Source organism: Lepidochelys olivacea, assembly GCF_965140295.1.
Source record: "Lepidochelys olivacea isolate rLepOli2 genome assembly, chromosome: 1".
Lineage (NCBI taxonomy): Eukaryota > Metazoa > Chordata > Testudines > Cheloniidae > Lepidochelys > Lepidochelys olivacea.
The window spans coordinates 142,249,967-142,265,632 of NC_140411.1; the positions used below are offsets into that span (position 1 = coordinate 142,249,967).

Consider the following 15,666-nt stretch of genomic DNA (forward strand, 5'->3'; position numbering starts at 1 on the left):
ACCCAGTCTTATTATGATCCATGGGTGAGAGCTGCTGTTCCTGGGAAAGAAATATAAATACATGGGCTGTCAAGAGATTAAAAAAATGAATTGTGATGAATCGCACTGTTAAACAATAATAGAATACCATTTATATAAATATTTTTGGATGTTTTCCACGTTTTCAAATATATTGATTTCAGTTACAACACACAATACAAAGTGTACAATTCTCACTTTCTATTTATTTTTTATTATAAATATTTGCACTGTAAAAATAAAAACTTGTATTTTTCAATTCACTTACAACAAGTACTGTAGTGCAATCTCTTTATCGTGAAAGAGCAACTTACAAATATAGATTTTTTTTTGTTACATGACTGCGCTCAAAAACAAAACAATGTAAAACTTCAGAACCTACAAGTCCACTCAGTCCTACTTCTTGTTCAGCCAATCGCTCAGGCAAACAAGTTTATTTACATTTACAGAAAATAATGCTGCCCGCTTCTTGTTTACAATGTCATCTGAAACTGAGCACTGGTATTCGCATGGCACTGTTGTAGCCAGCATTGCAAGATATTTACGTGCCAGATGCACTAAAGATTCATATGCCCCTTCATGCTTCAACTATCACTCCAGAGGACATGCGTCCATGCTGACGATGGGTTCTGCTCATCATCCAATTCAATCATCCAATCCAAAGCAATGCAGACCAATGCATGTTCATTTTCATCATCTGAGTCAGATGCCAACAGCAGAAGGTTGATTTTCTTTTTTGGTAGTTTGGGTTCCGTAGTTTCCGCATCGGAGTGTTGCTCTTTTAAGACTTCTGAAGGCATGCTCCACACCTCGTCTCTCTCAGATTTTGGAAGGCACTTCAGATTCTTAAACCTTGGGTCAAGTGCTGTAGCTATCCTTAGAAATCTTTAAGGATTTCTCTGGTACCTTCCCTGCGTTTTGTCAAATCTGCAGTGAAAGTGTTCTTAAAATGAAGAACATGCTGGGTCATCATCCAAGACTGCTATAACATGAAATATATGGCAGAATGCAGGTAAAACACAAAGCAGGAGACATACAATTCTCCCTCAAGGAGTTCAGTCACAAATTTAATTAATGCATTTTTTTTAACAAGTGTCATCAGCATGGAAGCACGTCCTCTTGAATGGTGGCCGAAGCATGAAGGGGCATACACAAGTTTAGCATATCTAGTACACAAATACCTTGCAATGCAAGCTACAAAAGTGCCACGCGAATGCCTGTTCTCACTTTCCGGTGACATTGTAAATAAGAAGAGGGCAGCATTTTCTCCAGTAAATGTAAACAAACTTGTTTCTCTTAGCGATTGGCTGAACAAGAAGCAGGCCTGAGTGGACTTGTAGGCTATAAAGTTTTACATTGTTTTGTTTTTGAGTACAGTTATGTAACTAAAAAAATCTACATTTGTAAGTTGCACTTTCACGGTAAAGAGATTGCATTATGGTACTTGTATCAGGTGAATTGAAAAATAAAATTTCTTTTATCATTTTTACAGTGCAAATATTTGTAATAAAAATAATACAAAGTGAACACTGTACACTTTGTATGCTGTGTTGTAACTGAAATCAATATATTTGAAAACGTAGAAAAACATTCAAAATATTTATTAAATTTCAGTTGGTATTCTATTCTTTACCAGTGCGATTAAAACGGTGATTAATTTTTAAAATCGCTATTAATTTATTGAGTTAATTGCATGAGTTAACTGTAATTAATCGACAGCCCTAATAAATACCTTTGTGACACAAAGGCCCACAGGTGGTTCACTACTCTGTCAGCAACTCGTTAGGCCTGACATACTCACTACACCTCACACACTGTTGTCATGTTATATACCCAAAAAGTGGCATGCAATATATCATTTGAAAACTAGTAACTCACTGATCATTAATATTTTTGCATGATGTATGCATGGAGTGTGTACAAAGAGTTATGGATATGTGCTGGAATTATGTTCTCAAAAATGTGTTTGGCAAGCAATGCATAAGCACAGATTGCTGTAGGCAAAAGAATGTGCATTTGTTTGTCTGACCCACCTGGTCATCAGGCAGAGACAATGAAGGCACATCTACATAAAAGATTTAAAAAGGCCACCAACCTAGCATATGGGGGAGACTGCCCCTGAAGGGATCTGAACTTCAAATGGCAGGTAACAGAATCAACTGACTGTACACAATATTACTGTATTAGCAAAGTGTACAGAGGAAGTTCTTTTCTGAACGCTGATGACACGCTGGTGATTAATATCATTGTGAAATGTATGTATTAACACTCTGTGAGAAAATATGAAAAGGAGTACTTGTGGCACCTTAGAGACTAACCAATTTATTTGAGCATAAGCTTTCGTGAGCTACAGCTCACTTCATCGGATGCATACTGTGGAAAGTGTAGAAGATCTTATTATATACACATAAAGCATGAATTTATGTGTATATAATAAGATCTTCTACACTTTCCACAGTATGCATCCGATGAAGTGAGCTGTAGCTCACGAAAGCTTATGCTCAAATAAATTGGTTAGTCTCTAAGGTGCCACAAGTACTCCTTTTCTTTTTGTGAATACAGACTAACAGGGCTGTTACTTTGAAACCTGAGAAAATATGGACACTTAAGGACATTATGCTTTAAAGTCTGTAACCAAAAGCAGGGAAAAACAGGCTTCTCCCAGACAGGTGAGACGTTGGCTCTCTTTCTGTCTCCAATGACATTAAGCAAGGTGTGACCAAAAATAATGGAAGCACCATTTTACATACGAATCAGCAGGGGGGTGGGAAGTCCCCAGGAAGGGAAGACCAGCATGACGTAATCCTGGGTCTGGGGACAAAAGAGTGAGTTTGGGAAGATAATATAAAGCAACAGGAAGAAGCCATCATGGCATCCATCACTAGGCAGACGCAAGGGGCCAGAGCTCTTGCAAGCTGACAAAGACAGGTCCTTTAACCAAGGGGGTTGAAGTTTCTGGGAACTGAATACAAGTGAGAAACCTGCTTCTGCAAAGATCTGTCACCCAGGAAGACAAAGGAAACCAGCACCTTGTACTTCTGTGGAAAGTCCTGACTGAGAGAAAGTCAGAAGTGGCTGGAAAGAAAAAGATTGGTAAGAAATCTACCTCAAACAAAAGGCTGTAGCTTGTTGAATTAAGTCTTAGCCACTAAAAAGTGTATTTTTACTTTTGTCTGTAACCCTTTCTGTCTTTATTCCTTCTACTTGCTCTCACTTAACCTATGCCCTTTTGTTAATACCCTTGTTTTATTTTTACAAAAAAAACCCCAACAACTCCTCAGTGGTATGCTTGAAGGGAAGGGTGTATTTACCCCAGTTAAGGTAAAAAGCTCTAATCGGCTTTTGTCTCTTTGAATGAGCAAACGAACTATATTATTTCTCTGAGTGTTCCAGAAGAAGGCAGGACACTTCAGGGTAGACAGTTTTGGAGAAATTTGGGACTGGGGGTGTGTTAGGGTCACTTGGCTAGCAGTAACCAAGGCTGCTAGAGACCAGTGTGTGGCTGTGGTGAAACAAGCAGGCAGTTGGAGTCAGTTGCTGAATCAGGGCTGCTTACCACATAGATACTCAGGACATGCTTGCAGGCACACAGGGTCACTGGGCAGATCGTGGCACAATCCCTTACTGGTCAGGGATTGCACTCAAAAATCTCCTCCCTCCCCAAGGCGCCCATGGATTAGTGGCCCACCTGTGCCATTTCCAATCCTCCCCTGGCTCAGATGAGATCCCCCTTCTGCCTCCTCAACACAAAGGAGGGAAACCCTTAAAGGAGTCATGACTCCCATTTGTTCCTCCCCTCATATGCCTAATGTCTGGTAGCTTTTAGAGAAATGTGGAAGGGAGAGAGGATTTTTTCTCGTTTTGTCTTTTTAAAGAAAACTAAAACAACATTTTATGAAGTAAAAGTCTGAAGTGAGAGTCCAATACTTTACCTCTGTCCATTAAGTGCTGGTGCATCATCAGGCACCTCTGCTGTTAATCCTGCCCCGTGATCAGAATTAACATGGAGGAGCACAAGAGCTCTATGACTGATTAACTGAACATCATCAAAATGGAGGAGGTTCATTGCATAGGCAAAAGTCACAAAGATAGCAATTCTCAGCACTACAGTTCTGAACAATATATACGGCTCACCCCCTCCACTGCCTCAGAGCGTAGTACTGACCTCACGGTGCTGCCACGACTATAGTGGGTCTTAATTCTAAAATGTATTGAAAGAATACGAATAGAGCATTTCTAGTCAAAGCATTTATTCTGTAGGGAGCAACCCTACAGTGCTCCTCCTCTGCAACCCACACGGGAAATATCTGGGGAGCGGGGTGTGTGTGTGTGTGGGGGGCATTCTGTTCCATACCTTTACTTCTGGTGTTTCACTCTTTCTTGTTCTCTTCATTATTTCATCTATTCGCTAGAAAGCAATGTAAATCAATCACATCAGAAGGTTACAAGGCAGACATGCTATGTAGCTGGGAGAGAGGACTCATGGGATTGGTAATGGGTAGCAGGAAAGGTTGATTTAACTCTGGTGTCACAAACCTATCTTCGCCCTCACTAGAAAGGAAAAAGATGACAGAAGGTACATCTACACTGCAATAAAAGACCTGCAGCATGGTTGTGGCTGGCCTAGGTTAGCTGAATTGGATTTACATGGCTAAAAATGGCAGTGCCGGTGTTTGAGCTCAGGCAGGACCCCAGGCTCTAAGACCCCAAAGGAGGGTGGGGTTGAGTCTCAGAGGATGAACTCCAGCCCGAAGGCATACACTGTAATTTCTGGCCCTGCAGCCCAAGTCCCTGTGAACCCAAGTCAATTCATCCAGGTTCTAAGACTCGGTGCTGTGGGATTTTTATTGCAGTGTAGATGTACCCAGAGAAGAAGAGGGGAAGAAGAGAAGGGACCTCTCTATGCAATCACAATTCCAACAAACTGAATTTCTCACCAGGTGCAAATTAGTAGATAAAAAATAAATAAAAAGGTTTGTGATTATGAGCTCCCTGTGCCCAGTTCCTGAATGAAAAATTTGTCAGCTGAATACTAATTGCTCAAGTGTCTAACTACTGCTTCTTCAGACCACAAAGTCAGCAGTAGTCCTCTAATATTGCAATCCATTTGCTATTTAAAATGAAACACTATTATATAGTTGTACCAATTTTGTTTATTTTGGGGACAGGGGAGAACAAAACATGTAAAGTTACTCCTATCAGAAATGTGTCAGATACAGCTGTAAAATCCATTTTTTCTTCTTGTTAATTCATCAAATGCATTATGTCTTTGCCCAGAGAGTTATATACTTAAAGTAAACTATTTTAGATTTAAAGACATCACTTCTAGTTCTTGTGTTCCAATGTACAAGTGGTTGACCCTACTAAAGTTAAACCCCTCCACCCTCCAAGACTAATAATTTGGAATGAAACTGGAAGAAAACACACAAAAGGGAAGGCTTTTATAACACCTTTCCAGGCATCTCTTAACTAAGCTAAAGACAAAGATTTCTACAAATCTGGGGGAAATTCTGTCCGGCCACCCTCAGGCATGCAGTGTGACTACGCACTACATGGATGCTTTGCAGGGTGTGGATATGGAGTTACATAAAACCACCAGCCATTTCCTTACATGAGGGAAACAGCTGCAGTAGTGGACAGAGTGGCTCTGCTGTTGCTCCTCCATCCCCTCAGAGTAGGGTGGGAGGAGAATGCTTTTTCCAACTGGATAACATACTCTTTTTTTCTGCAGAGTTCAAATCCACTTTCTCAATTAAAAACTGCATATTTATTTAACGCAAACACACCCCTATTACTGTTTTTAACTTTCTGTGGCTTATAAATTTGAGTGGTAACCACCACTCCGCTTGTATGTTATACCCTCTTCTCCTACCCTTTGTCTTGTCCATTTATACCCATTCTCCTACCCTTTGTCTTGTACGCTCCTCAGGGCAGGAACACTCCAATACTTTGTTTATACAGTGCCTAGAACAATTGGGCCCCATTCTCAGTGGACACGTAGGCACCGCCATAATATTTATGAATTAAAAATAATAATAAAAAAACAACTAATAAGTTTGCTACAAACTCTGAGGTACGTTTCTCTAGGTTGAAATATGTTAATATGTTAAAATATGTTAATATGTTAAAATCCAGTTAATATGGATTAGGTTTAAAAAAAACCAACAACCCGTGAACTCTGCCTACTCAACTGAATGTTTGCTTCGGATATTTTGGGGCAGGTTTCTGGATTTATGTATATAAAATAACAAAGGTACTAGTTCTTTTAAATTGGAGATGAACATCTACCTTCTTTCTCTCCAGTCTTTCTTGCTCAATCTGCTGCATGATTTGTTCCCTTTCCAGCCGCATGTGTTCAGCTGCCTCTCGGGCCTTTGCTTCAGCTTCTTCTCTCTAATTAAAATGTGTAAGTTAAGGTAGAGCGTTATTTATTTTAGACAAGTTATCAGATTCTATAAAATCTTGCATAGCCTGCCAGGTATGTATTATTGGCATATCTCCACCAGCAAGCATCTTACAAAAGAGGAAGAGGAAGAGTTTTCAGTTTCATTAAACTGCATGTTCCATTTTAAAAGGAATCACTGAAGAAATTTCTAGATTACATTTTATCTTCACTACAGTGTCCCTCTGCTTTCCACCTCATCTGAGAAGCAATGGACTCTAAGCTATTAAGTGGTCTTCAATAACTTTTCCACACTAGTAGCTTTTTATAACGTTCATAAATAAAGATGGGGCCCCAATTTTCTGAAATGATGAGCATACCAAGTTTCCAGTGATTCAGCTGGAGTTGCTGTTCTCAGAACATCTGAAAAATCAGGCCCATTGCCTGTAGGCAGATTGTATTTTAGATTTCTGCTCCTTTAACAGGAATTCTTGCAAGAGGTATCTTGTACCTGTTTTTCAAGCTTGGCCTGCAGTTCTTTTTCTTGCTTTTCCTTTAGCATTTTTTCTTCCTCAGCTCTCCTTCTGGCATCCTCTTCTGCTTTTCTCCTAGCCTCTTCCTCTTCACGCCTTCTTTCCTCCTCTCTCTTACGAGCTTCTTCTTCTAGGCGAATTCTCTCTTCTTCTGCCTTTCTTTTCAGCTCCTCTCTCTCTAGCCTTCAAAAACACATTTAAAAATGCAGCACATGTTGCACTTCGTTTAACACAGAACTCAAAGGCGCACAGAATGCATACACTGTACGTACAGAATGCAATTTGGCTGCGAATATATGCTTCTACATACGTTTGTATGGAATGGGCTCTGACACAATGGAGGGACTGGCCACAACTCCATAGTTCAAGTTGCAACCAAGCTTCCATTCTAAGCCTTATTTTCACCCCATCTAATGTTTTGCAGGGATAACATTTCCCTTTGAACATTGATGTGACTAAAGTAGGACAGAACAAGAAATGTGTTTGTAATTTCAACTACAGTATGTAGAACTAACATTTTTCAAGCTCTGAGTAGTTAAAAAGGACCCTTATTCCCACTTTTGCCTTATGATAGCCTCACCTCACTCCAGTCCACCTGAGGAATACAGTTATTTTTGAACATACAAATGCCCTCCCTTGGTGAAAATAGTGAGAGACAGCCCCAGAAGGAAGGGAAAGCACATACCTGACAATGCCTCCTTCATAAGCTTTCTAAGCTGTGTATTTGCGATGCTGAGGGTCTGACAGGTCCCATTTTGGGATCAGGAAAGAATTTTTCCCATTGGGCCAAACTGACTGAGGCCCAGTGGTTCAATCTTTTCACCCTCCTCACAGCATCATGGAGTTAGATTAAAAGAAATAGGATTTGGAATTTTAATATTAGCAATTTATAGGAACGGTTAGTTTGTCACAATTTTCAGCTGGTGTCCAGCGTGGTGAAAGGCTAAAAGAGCCAGCTTCCTGAGGTAAGAGACACCTGGGATTTTGCTAGTGGCCCTTGCATCTCTGGGAAAAGAGAAGATCTGAAATCTTTGCAGACCAAACCTTCAGTATCATCTAATCCCCTCGGGGGGAGAGGGTGAGAGATTCAGAAGTGGGCTATGTCGTAGGGGTAGTCTGAGCAGGTTCTCTCCCCAGCTATTGATTATATGATGTGAGACCTGCAACTGCTGAGTTAAATGTGTGGTATGATGGGTGGGACACACATAATGCCCTTCCCCAGTGTTAAGTCAATAAAGTTGTGGCCTGCTGCTTAAATCCATCCCTGTTTCTGTTTTAATTCACTTGTGTGTCCTGCTCAATTCATGAGTGCATGTGTCCAGAAACAATACCTCATGACACAGAGAGCTAAGGGGGTCAGGAGTACAGAAGCTCATGTCTATTGGCCCCACAGAGCACCTGGACTAGGGGTAAACTCCTAGCTTTTGAATTACTTAAAGTTTTGTACTTTTACAAGTAAACTGGCTTAAAAAAAATCAGCCAAGTTTAGTGCCTCAGCACTTCAAATTTTACATGTATAAAGTTTGAGGCACTTAACAGGAGAGATTGCACACTACGTTGCATCTGTACACATTAAAACCTTAAGGAGGTCAGTATAGTTGGAAGCTAACCCTTCCATACAGTGCTAAGCCTCTCATGGTCCTTGGGCTCCATGGCTGTCCTTGGAGCTCTCTCTCCCTGGTGCAATTTTAACCAGGCAGCCTAGGGACCACGGGGTGCTTAACAGCTCAGTAAGGAAGCAGGAGGTAGGAGTGGACTGCATGGTAGTTGATCTGTAAATAAAACTATCAATTCAGGCTAGAATGAGCTGAGAGCACTGCAGTATCTTCATATTTCCTTAGCCACAGGGAAAGAGAGGTGAGGGAAAGGATCTAGTACTACACTGTGATATGGGACAGGGACTCCTATCAATTGTGAAGGAGCAATGACAAGCTCTGAATTAAATTCCATTCAGTCCTCCAGGGCCAGAAGGATAGACACTTTAGATGTGTGAGAGGGTAAAGTGGGGAAAGAGTGAGAAGCCTCCGGCCTTCTACAGGGATAAAAACACACGTTTCTATTGCACTCGATATAAAAAGACTTGAGTAATTAGTTATTTAAGTCAAATTTTTAAAAACATGAGGGCCTAAGTTTAGGCTCCTGAGTAGCTGGCTTGATTTTCAAAAGTACTGAGCTCCCATAACAGATAAGCTCTTAGGGATTCTCTCTATTACTATGTGTTTGTGTAACCCACACACCCCCTAGGTGTGGTGTTCTGTGCCATCTAGCAGGGGCGGGGGGAAGGGGGAAGAAGAAAGAGAAAGAACAAGAAAGAGACAGAGGCTCTGCTCTATAGCCTTAGCTAGGAGTCAGTTGGCTTTAGAGGCTCCTGCACTAAGCTCCAGAGGTCCCAGGTTTGATCCCACCCACCAACGACCAGGGTCTGTCAGCGTTACATTTGTACAGTACTTTTTTTATAATGGGCCACTGACCTTACATGTCGGGGTGCTAACGACGACCACCACGGTTTTCTTTTAAAAAAAAAAAAAAAAAAAAGACAGCAAGTACCTTTCCCGCTTTTCTCTCTCCTGTCTCTCCTGTTCTTCTTGTTCTTTCAGCAGACGAGCCTGCCGTCTTTTCTCTGCCAGAATTTTTGTAGCTTCTTCTGCATCAGTAGTTCCTGCTGTGAGCTTCCCTGGTGGAGCATTGTGATTCGTCAGGAAATGAAAAAAGCAGCACAGTACATACATATTATACTTTATAACATGTATTCAATAAGCATGAAGAAAAGGAGTACTTGTGGCACCTTAGAGACTAACCAATTTATTTGAGCATGAGCTTTCGTGAGCTACAGCTCACTTCGTCGGATGCATACTGTGGAAACTGCAGAAGACATTATATACACAGAGACCATGAAACAATACCTCCTCCCACCCCACTCTCCTGCTGGTAATAGCTTATCTAAAGTGATCATCAAGTTGGGCCATTTCCAGCACAAATCCAGGTTTTCTCACCCCCCCCACCCCCCTCCAAAAACCACACACACAAACTCACTCTCCTGCTGGCAATAGCTCATCCAAACTGACCACTCTCCTTACCATGTGTATGATAATCAAGGTGGGCCATTTCCAGCATAAATCCAAGTTTAACCAGAACGCCGGGGGGGGGGGGGGTAGAAAAAAACAAGGGGAAATAGGCTACCTTGCATAATGACTTAGCCACTCCCAGTCTCTATTTAAGCCTAAATTAATAGTATCCAATTTGCAAATGAATTCCAATTCAGCAGTTTCTCGCTGGAGTCTGGATTTGAAGTTTTTTTGTTGTAAGATAGCGACCTTCATGTCTGTGATTGCGTGACCAGAGAGATTGAAGTGTTCTCCGACTGGTTTATGAATGTTATAATTCTTGACATCTGATTTGTGTCCATTTATTCTTTTACGTAGAGACTGTCCAGTTTGACCAACGTACATGGCAGAGGGGCATTGCTGGCACATGATGGCATATATCACATTGGTGGATGTGCAGGTGAACGAGCCTCTGATAGTGTGGCTGATGTTATTAGGCCCTGTGATGGTGTCACAGGAAAAAGAAGACAGAAGGAAAAAGATGACAGAAGGTACATCTACACTGCAGTAAAAGACCTGCAGCATGGTTGTGGCTGGCCTAGGTTAGCTGAATTGGATTTACATGGCTAAAAATGGCAGTGCCGGTGTTTGAGCTCATTTTACATTTGGGGACAATGTATACCTTCAGATCAGCGGCACTGCTATGGGTACCCGCATGGCCCCACAGTATGCCAACATTTTTATGGCTGACTTAAAACAACGCTTCCTCAGCTCTCGTCCCCTAATGCCCCTACTCTACTTGCGCTATATTGATGACATCTTCATCATCTGGACCCATGGAAAAGAAGCCCTTGAGGAATTCCACCATGATTTCAACAATTTCCATCCCACCATCAACCTCAGCCTAGTCCAGTCCACACAAGAGATCCACTTCCTGGACACTACGGTGCTAATAAACAATGGTCACATAAACACCACCCTATACCGGAAACCTACTGACCGCTATTCCTACCTACATGCCTCCAGCTTTCACCCTGACCACACCACACGATCCATCGTCTGCAGCCAAGCTCTGCGATACAACCGCATTTGCTCCAACCCCTCAGACAGAGACAAACACCTACAAGATCTCTATCAAGCATTCTTACAACTACAATACCCACCTGCGGAAGTGAAGAAACAGATTGATAGAGCCAGAAGAGTTCTCAAAAGTCACCTACTACAGGACAGGCCTAACAAAGAAAATAACAGAACGCCACTAGCCGTCACCTTCAGCCCCCAACTAAAACCCCTCCAATGCATTATTAAGGATCTACAACCTATCCTGAAGGATGACCCAACACTCTCACAAATCTTGGGAGACAGGCCAGTCCTTGCTTACAGACAGCCCCCCAACCTGAAGCAAATACTCACCAACAACCACATACCACACAACAGAACCACTAGCCCAGGAACCTATCCTTGCAACAAAGCCCGTTGCCAACTGTGCCCACATATCTATTCAGGGGACACCATCACAGGGCCTAATCACATCAGCCACACTATCAGAGGCTCGTTCACCTGCATATCCACCAATGTGATATATGCCATCATGTGCCAGCAATGCCCCTCTGCCATGTACATTGGTCAAACTGGACAGTCTCTACGTAAAAGAATAAATGGACACAAATCAGATGTCAAGAATTATAACATTCATAAACCAGTCGGAGAACACTTCAATCTCTCTGGTCACGCAACCACAGACATGAAGGTCGCTATCTTACAACAAAAAAACTTCAAATCCAGACTCCAGCGAGAAACTGCTGAATTGGAATTCATTTGCAAATTGGATACTATTAATTTAGGCTTAAATAGAGACTGGGAGTGGCTAAGTCATTATGCAAGGTAGCCTATTTCCCCTTGTTTTTTTCTACCCCCCCCCGAAGTTCTGGTTAAACTTGGATTTATGCTGGAAATGGCCCACCTTGATTATCATGCACATTGTAAGGAGAGTGGTCAGTTTGGATGAGCTATTGCCAGCAGGAGAGTGAGTTTTTGTGTGTGTTTTTTTTTGAAAAAAGGGGGTGGGGGGGGTGAGAAAACCTGTATTTGTGCTGGAAATGGCCCACCTTGATTTTCATACACATTGTGAGGAGAGTGGTCACTTTGGATAAGCTATTACCAGCAGGAGAGTGAGTTTGTGTGTGTGGTTTTTGGAGGGGGGTGGGAGGGTGAGAAAACCTGGATTTGTGCTGTAAATGTCCCACCTTGATTATCATACACAGTTTAAAGAGAGTGGTCACTTTGGATGGGCTATTACCAGCAGGAGAGTGGGTTTGTGAGGGGGGTGGGGCGGAGGATGAGAAAACCTGGATTTGTGCTGGAAATGGCCCAACTTGATGATCACTTTAGATAAGCTATTACCAGCAGGAGAGTGGGGTGGGAGGAGGTATTGTTTCATGGTCTCTGTGTATATAATGTCTTCTGCAGTTTCCACAGTATGCATCCGATGAAGTGAGCTGTAGCTCACGAAAGCTCATGCTCAAATAAATTGGTTAGTCTCTAAGGTGCCACAAGTACTCCTTTTCTTTTTGCGAATACAGACTAACACGGCTGTTACTCTGAAACCTGTCAATAAGCATGTTATCTTTTCGCAGTAGCCTACTGTTTCCCTTTCCCCCATATCCACCTCACAAGTACTTTTTTTATATCCCTCATGCACTGGAAAAGTCTTAGGGTGGGGTCTTTATTTTGTGTATGTCTATAAAGTACCAGGCACTTTAAAGAGGATGACACAGACATAGAAATAAGATTAATATAAAAATAACTTCATTGTGTGGTGAAGTATTTTAGGTCACAACTGCTGTAGAGATTGAGTAGTATCTTAAAAGAAAGAAGTAGGCAATATTTTCAAGTGGCATCCACTGTCGAGCTAAATGGACCCTGATCCTGCTCAGGCAGAGCCCAGTACTTCAGGGAAGTACCAGACAGAATAAAGGTAAGTTCTGAAAACCTGTCTGAAGTGTAAGGAGTGATCAAGCAGCTCATTTTTCTAAGGACCATTGACTTCAAATGATTAGCACAGCTGAAGCCGAAGCACCTTGTTAGCATGAAAAACAAAAATGGAAAAAAAAGGGGATGTTTAACTGACCATTTTGATATGAAGAGAATAGTAAAGAAAAAAGTTTTAATCCAAAAGTGGCAAGGTTATAATAATAATAATAATAATTTTAAAAAAGCCTAGACTAGGCTTCTAAATCCACACTTGGGCATCTAAATAAGGTGACCTGATTTTCAAAACCATGCATCCTTGATGACAATGGCTAACTTCAGGCTCTTATTTTTGAAAACCTTGGTCCATGAGATTCAGTGATGGGAATCCTCAGTTTGGCCACCTCATATTGCATTTTTATCATTAAGAGTTTATCCACGTCGCCACAGTGGAAATTATATAACTAGTGATCTCAATAGATACTCCAAACTTCAGATTTACAAGTAGCTTTAGGAAAAGAAAGAAATGCCCTTGTTTAAAAGTATCATGTACCAGTAGCAGCTTTAGATAGATCCTTGCAGCAAAACCCACCTTCACCGCTTTCAGTCTTTCCTGCAGAAGGCACATGTTTCTCAGCAACTGCTTGGCCCACCTCCTCCTCAGTGGAAGATAGCTGGGGTTTGTGGCTAGTGGTGTTCTCTTTCTCCTTGTCTGCTTTCTTTTTAGGAGTCTCCTGGTTGAGATTAGAGATGACACGGTGCTTCACAGGAGATGCAGGATATTGTTTAACGTTTTTAGGAGACTGTGGATACGTCTTTGTAACTGTCCTGGGGTTGGGGAGGGAGAGGGAGGAAGAAAGGGAAAGAAAAGTCACACACACCATAAATTATATGTGATTTAGTATGAAGTTCTATCTTAACAGATATTTGCTACTCCTTTCTTGTAGGCTTTGACACAGTAGCTCAGACTATCAAGGAAATGAAATGTTAGTGATAAGGAGAAAGAAAAGGAGTACTTGTGGCACCTTAGAGACTAACCAATTTATTTGAGCATGAGCTTTCGTGAGCTACAGCTCACGAAAGCTCATGCTCAAATAAATTGGTTAGTCTCTAAGGTGCCACAAGTACTCCTTTTCTTTTTGCGGATACAGACTAACACGGCTGCTACTCTGAAACCAGAAAGAAGTAGGCAATATTTTCAAGTGGCATCCACTGTCGAGCTAAATGGACCCTGATCCTGCTCAGGCAGAGCCCAGTACTTCAGGGAAGTACCAGACAGAATAAAGGTAAGTTCTGAAAACCTGTCTGAAGTGTAAGGAGTGATCAAGGAGCTCATTTTTCTAAGGACCATTGACTTCAAATGATTAGCACAGCTGAAGCCGAAGCACCTTGTTAGCATGAAAAACAAAAATGGAAAAAAAAGGGGATGTTTAACTGACCATTTTGATATGAAGAGAATAGTAAAGAAAAAAGTTTTAATCCAAAAGTGGCAAGGTTATAATAATAATAATAATAATTTTAAAAAAGCCTAGACTAGGCTTCTAAATCCACACTTGGGCATCTAAAGGATGATAAGGAGAGTGTGTTTATATATAGATATAGAAATAGAAGAGTATGTAACTTAGTGGCTTGAATTTATTGAATTTATTATATATACATACGTACACGCCCCACCCCACATGTCTAAAGATTTACCTGGAGTAGGCCAGGTTTGATCCCGATCACTCATTAAGTGCTTCGATCAGCATCATCCCTATCATAAACTGGACACTGAAAACTCAGGTATTAGAAATTTTTTTGTTGCACTGTGTAAGCAGTGGCAATGGTGCTGACGATGGATTTTGGGTAAGCACATGCCATAGATAGCTTATCATCATAACACTCTGTCCAAGGTGTGATTTTTATGCTATTTCCTTAAAAATATGCACATATTAAAGAACAGAGATTACAAGGAAACAAACATGGATAAGAGGAAATACTATCTGTTATTTATATAGCATCAATAATGTGCTAAATACTTTAAATACTTGTAAAGTTGACAAAAAATCCTGTACAATTCTCTGCCTTAGAATACTGATGCAAACGGTTTATTATCTTTCAAAAAATATAAATTATATGAACTCCATATTAAAAATATCGATATTAAGAGAGCATATATATATATATATATATATATATATGAATATATATATTCACTTTGCACCCTTGAGGCTATGCAATTATGATACAATTTTAATTACATAATCACATTTTTCATATAACATAATAGAATATACAATTTCCTGTACCATAGTATAATGTTTTCTATAACCTTATTCAGGGAGCTACCACACATAGCAAATTTCAACAAGTTATGAATAACTGAAAATAAATGGGTTAAATGGACACCTTTATGCAAATGTATCTGCAGCTTGAAGTGATCAGACACTACTATAAGAATAGGATCTTGAACTGCACTAGCCAAGATAGCAAGTTTTAGGGGTTATTATCTCCATGTTTCAGGTCATAAATTGATCACCAGGAAAAGTTTCTTTCCCTCATGTTGTTTTGCACCATTAGTTGCATTATTGTCATCTTTAAAGGCCACTCTCAGACCCAAGTCAGCTAATCTGGAGCAGTGCAATCCAGGGAAGAAGAGGAGCTGCAGGGAGGCTGGACAGCAATGCTGAGGCAATACAGCAGTGTGGAGACAAAAAGCCATTATGCCAATGCCCCTTGG

At 41.0% G+C, this 15,666-nt stretch overlaps 1 protein-coding gene across 8 annotated transcripts in view; it reads right to left on the reverse strand.

Annotated features, from left to right (window-relative positions):
* The window catches only part of MAP7D2 (MAP7 domain containing 2), a 124,240-nt gene that overhangs the window by 8,146 nt on the left and 100,428 nt on the right, over positions 1-15,666 (reverse strand). For all 8 annotated transcript variants that reach the window (XM_084626256.1, XM_084626253.1, XM_084626257.1 and 5 more), the window contains 5 exons: positions 13,540-13,775; positions 9,481-9,607; positions 6,912-7,116; positions 6,307-6,411; positions 4,373-4,426 (listed from right to left, as the gene is read on the reverse strand). In XM_084626256.1, the coding sequence (XP_084482382.1) occupies positions 4,373-4,426; positions 6,307-6,411; positions 6,912-7,116; positions 9,481-9,607; positions 13,540-13,775 (727 nt within the window). The remainder of the gene's footprint in view (positions 1-4,372; positions 4,427-6,306; positions 6,412-6,911; positions 7,117-9,480; positions 9,608-13,539; positions 13,776-15,666) is intronic.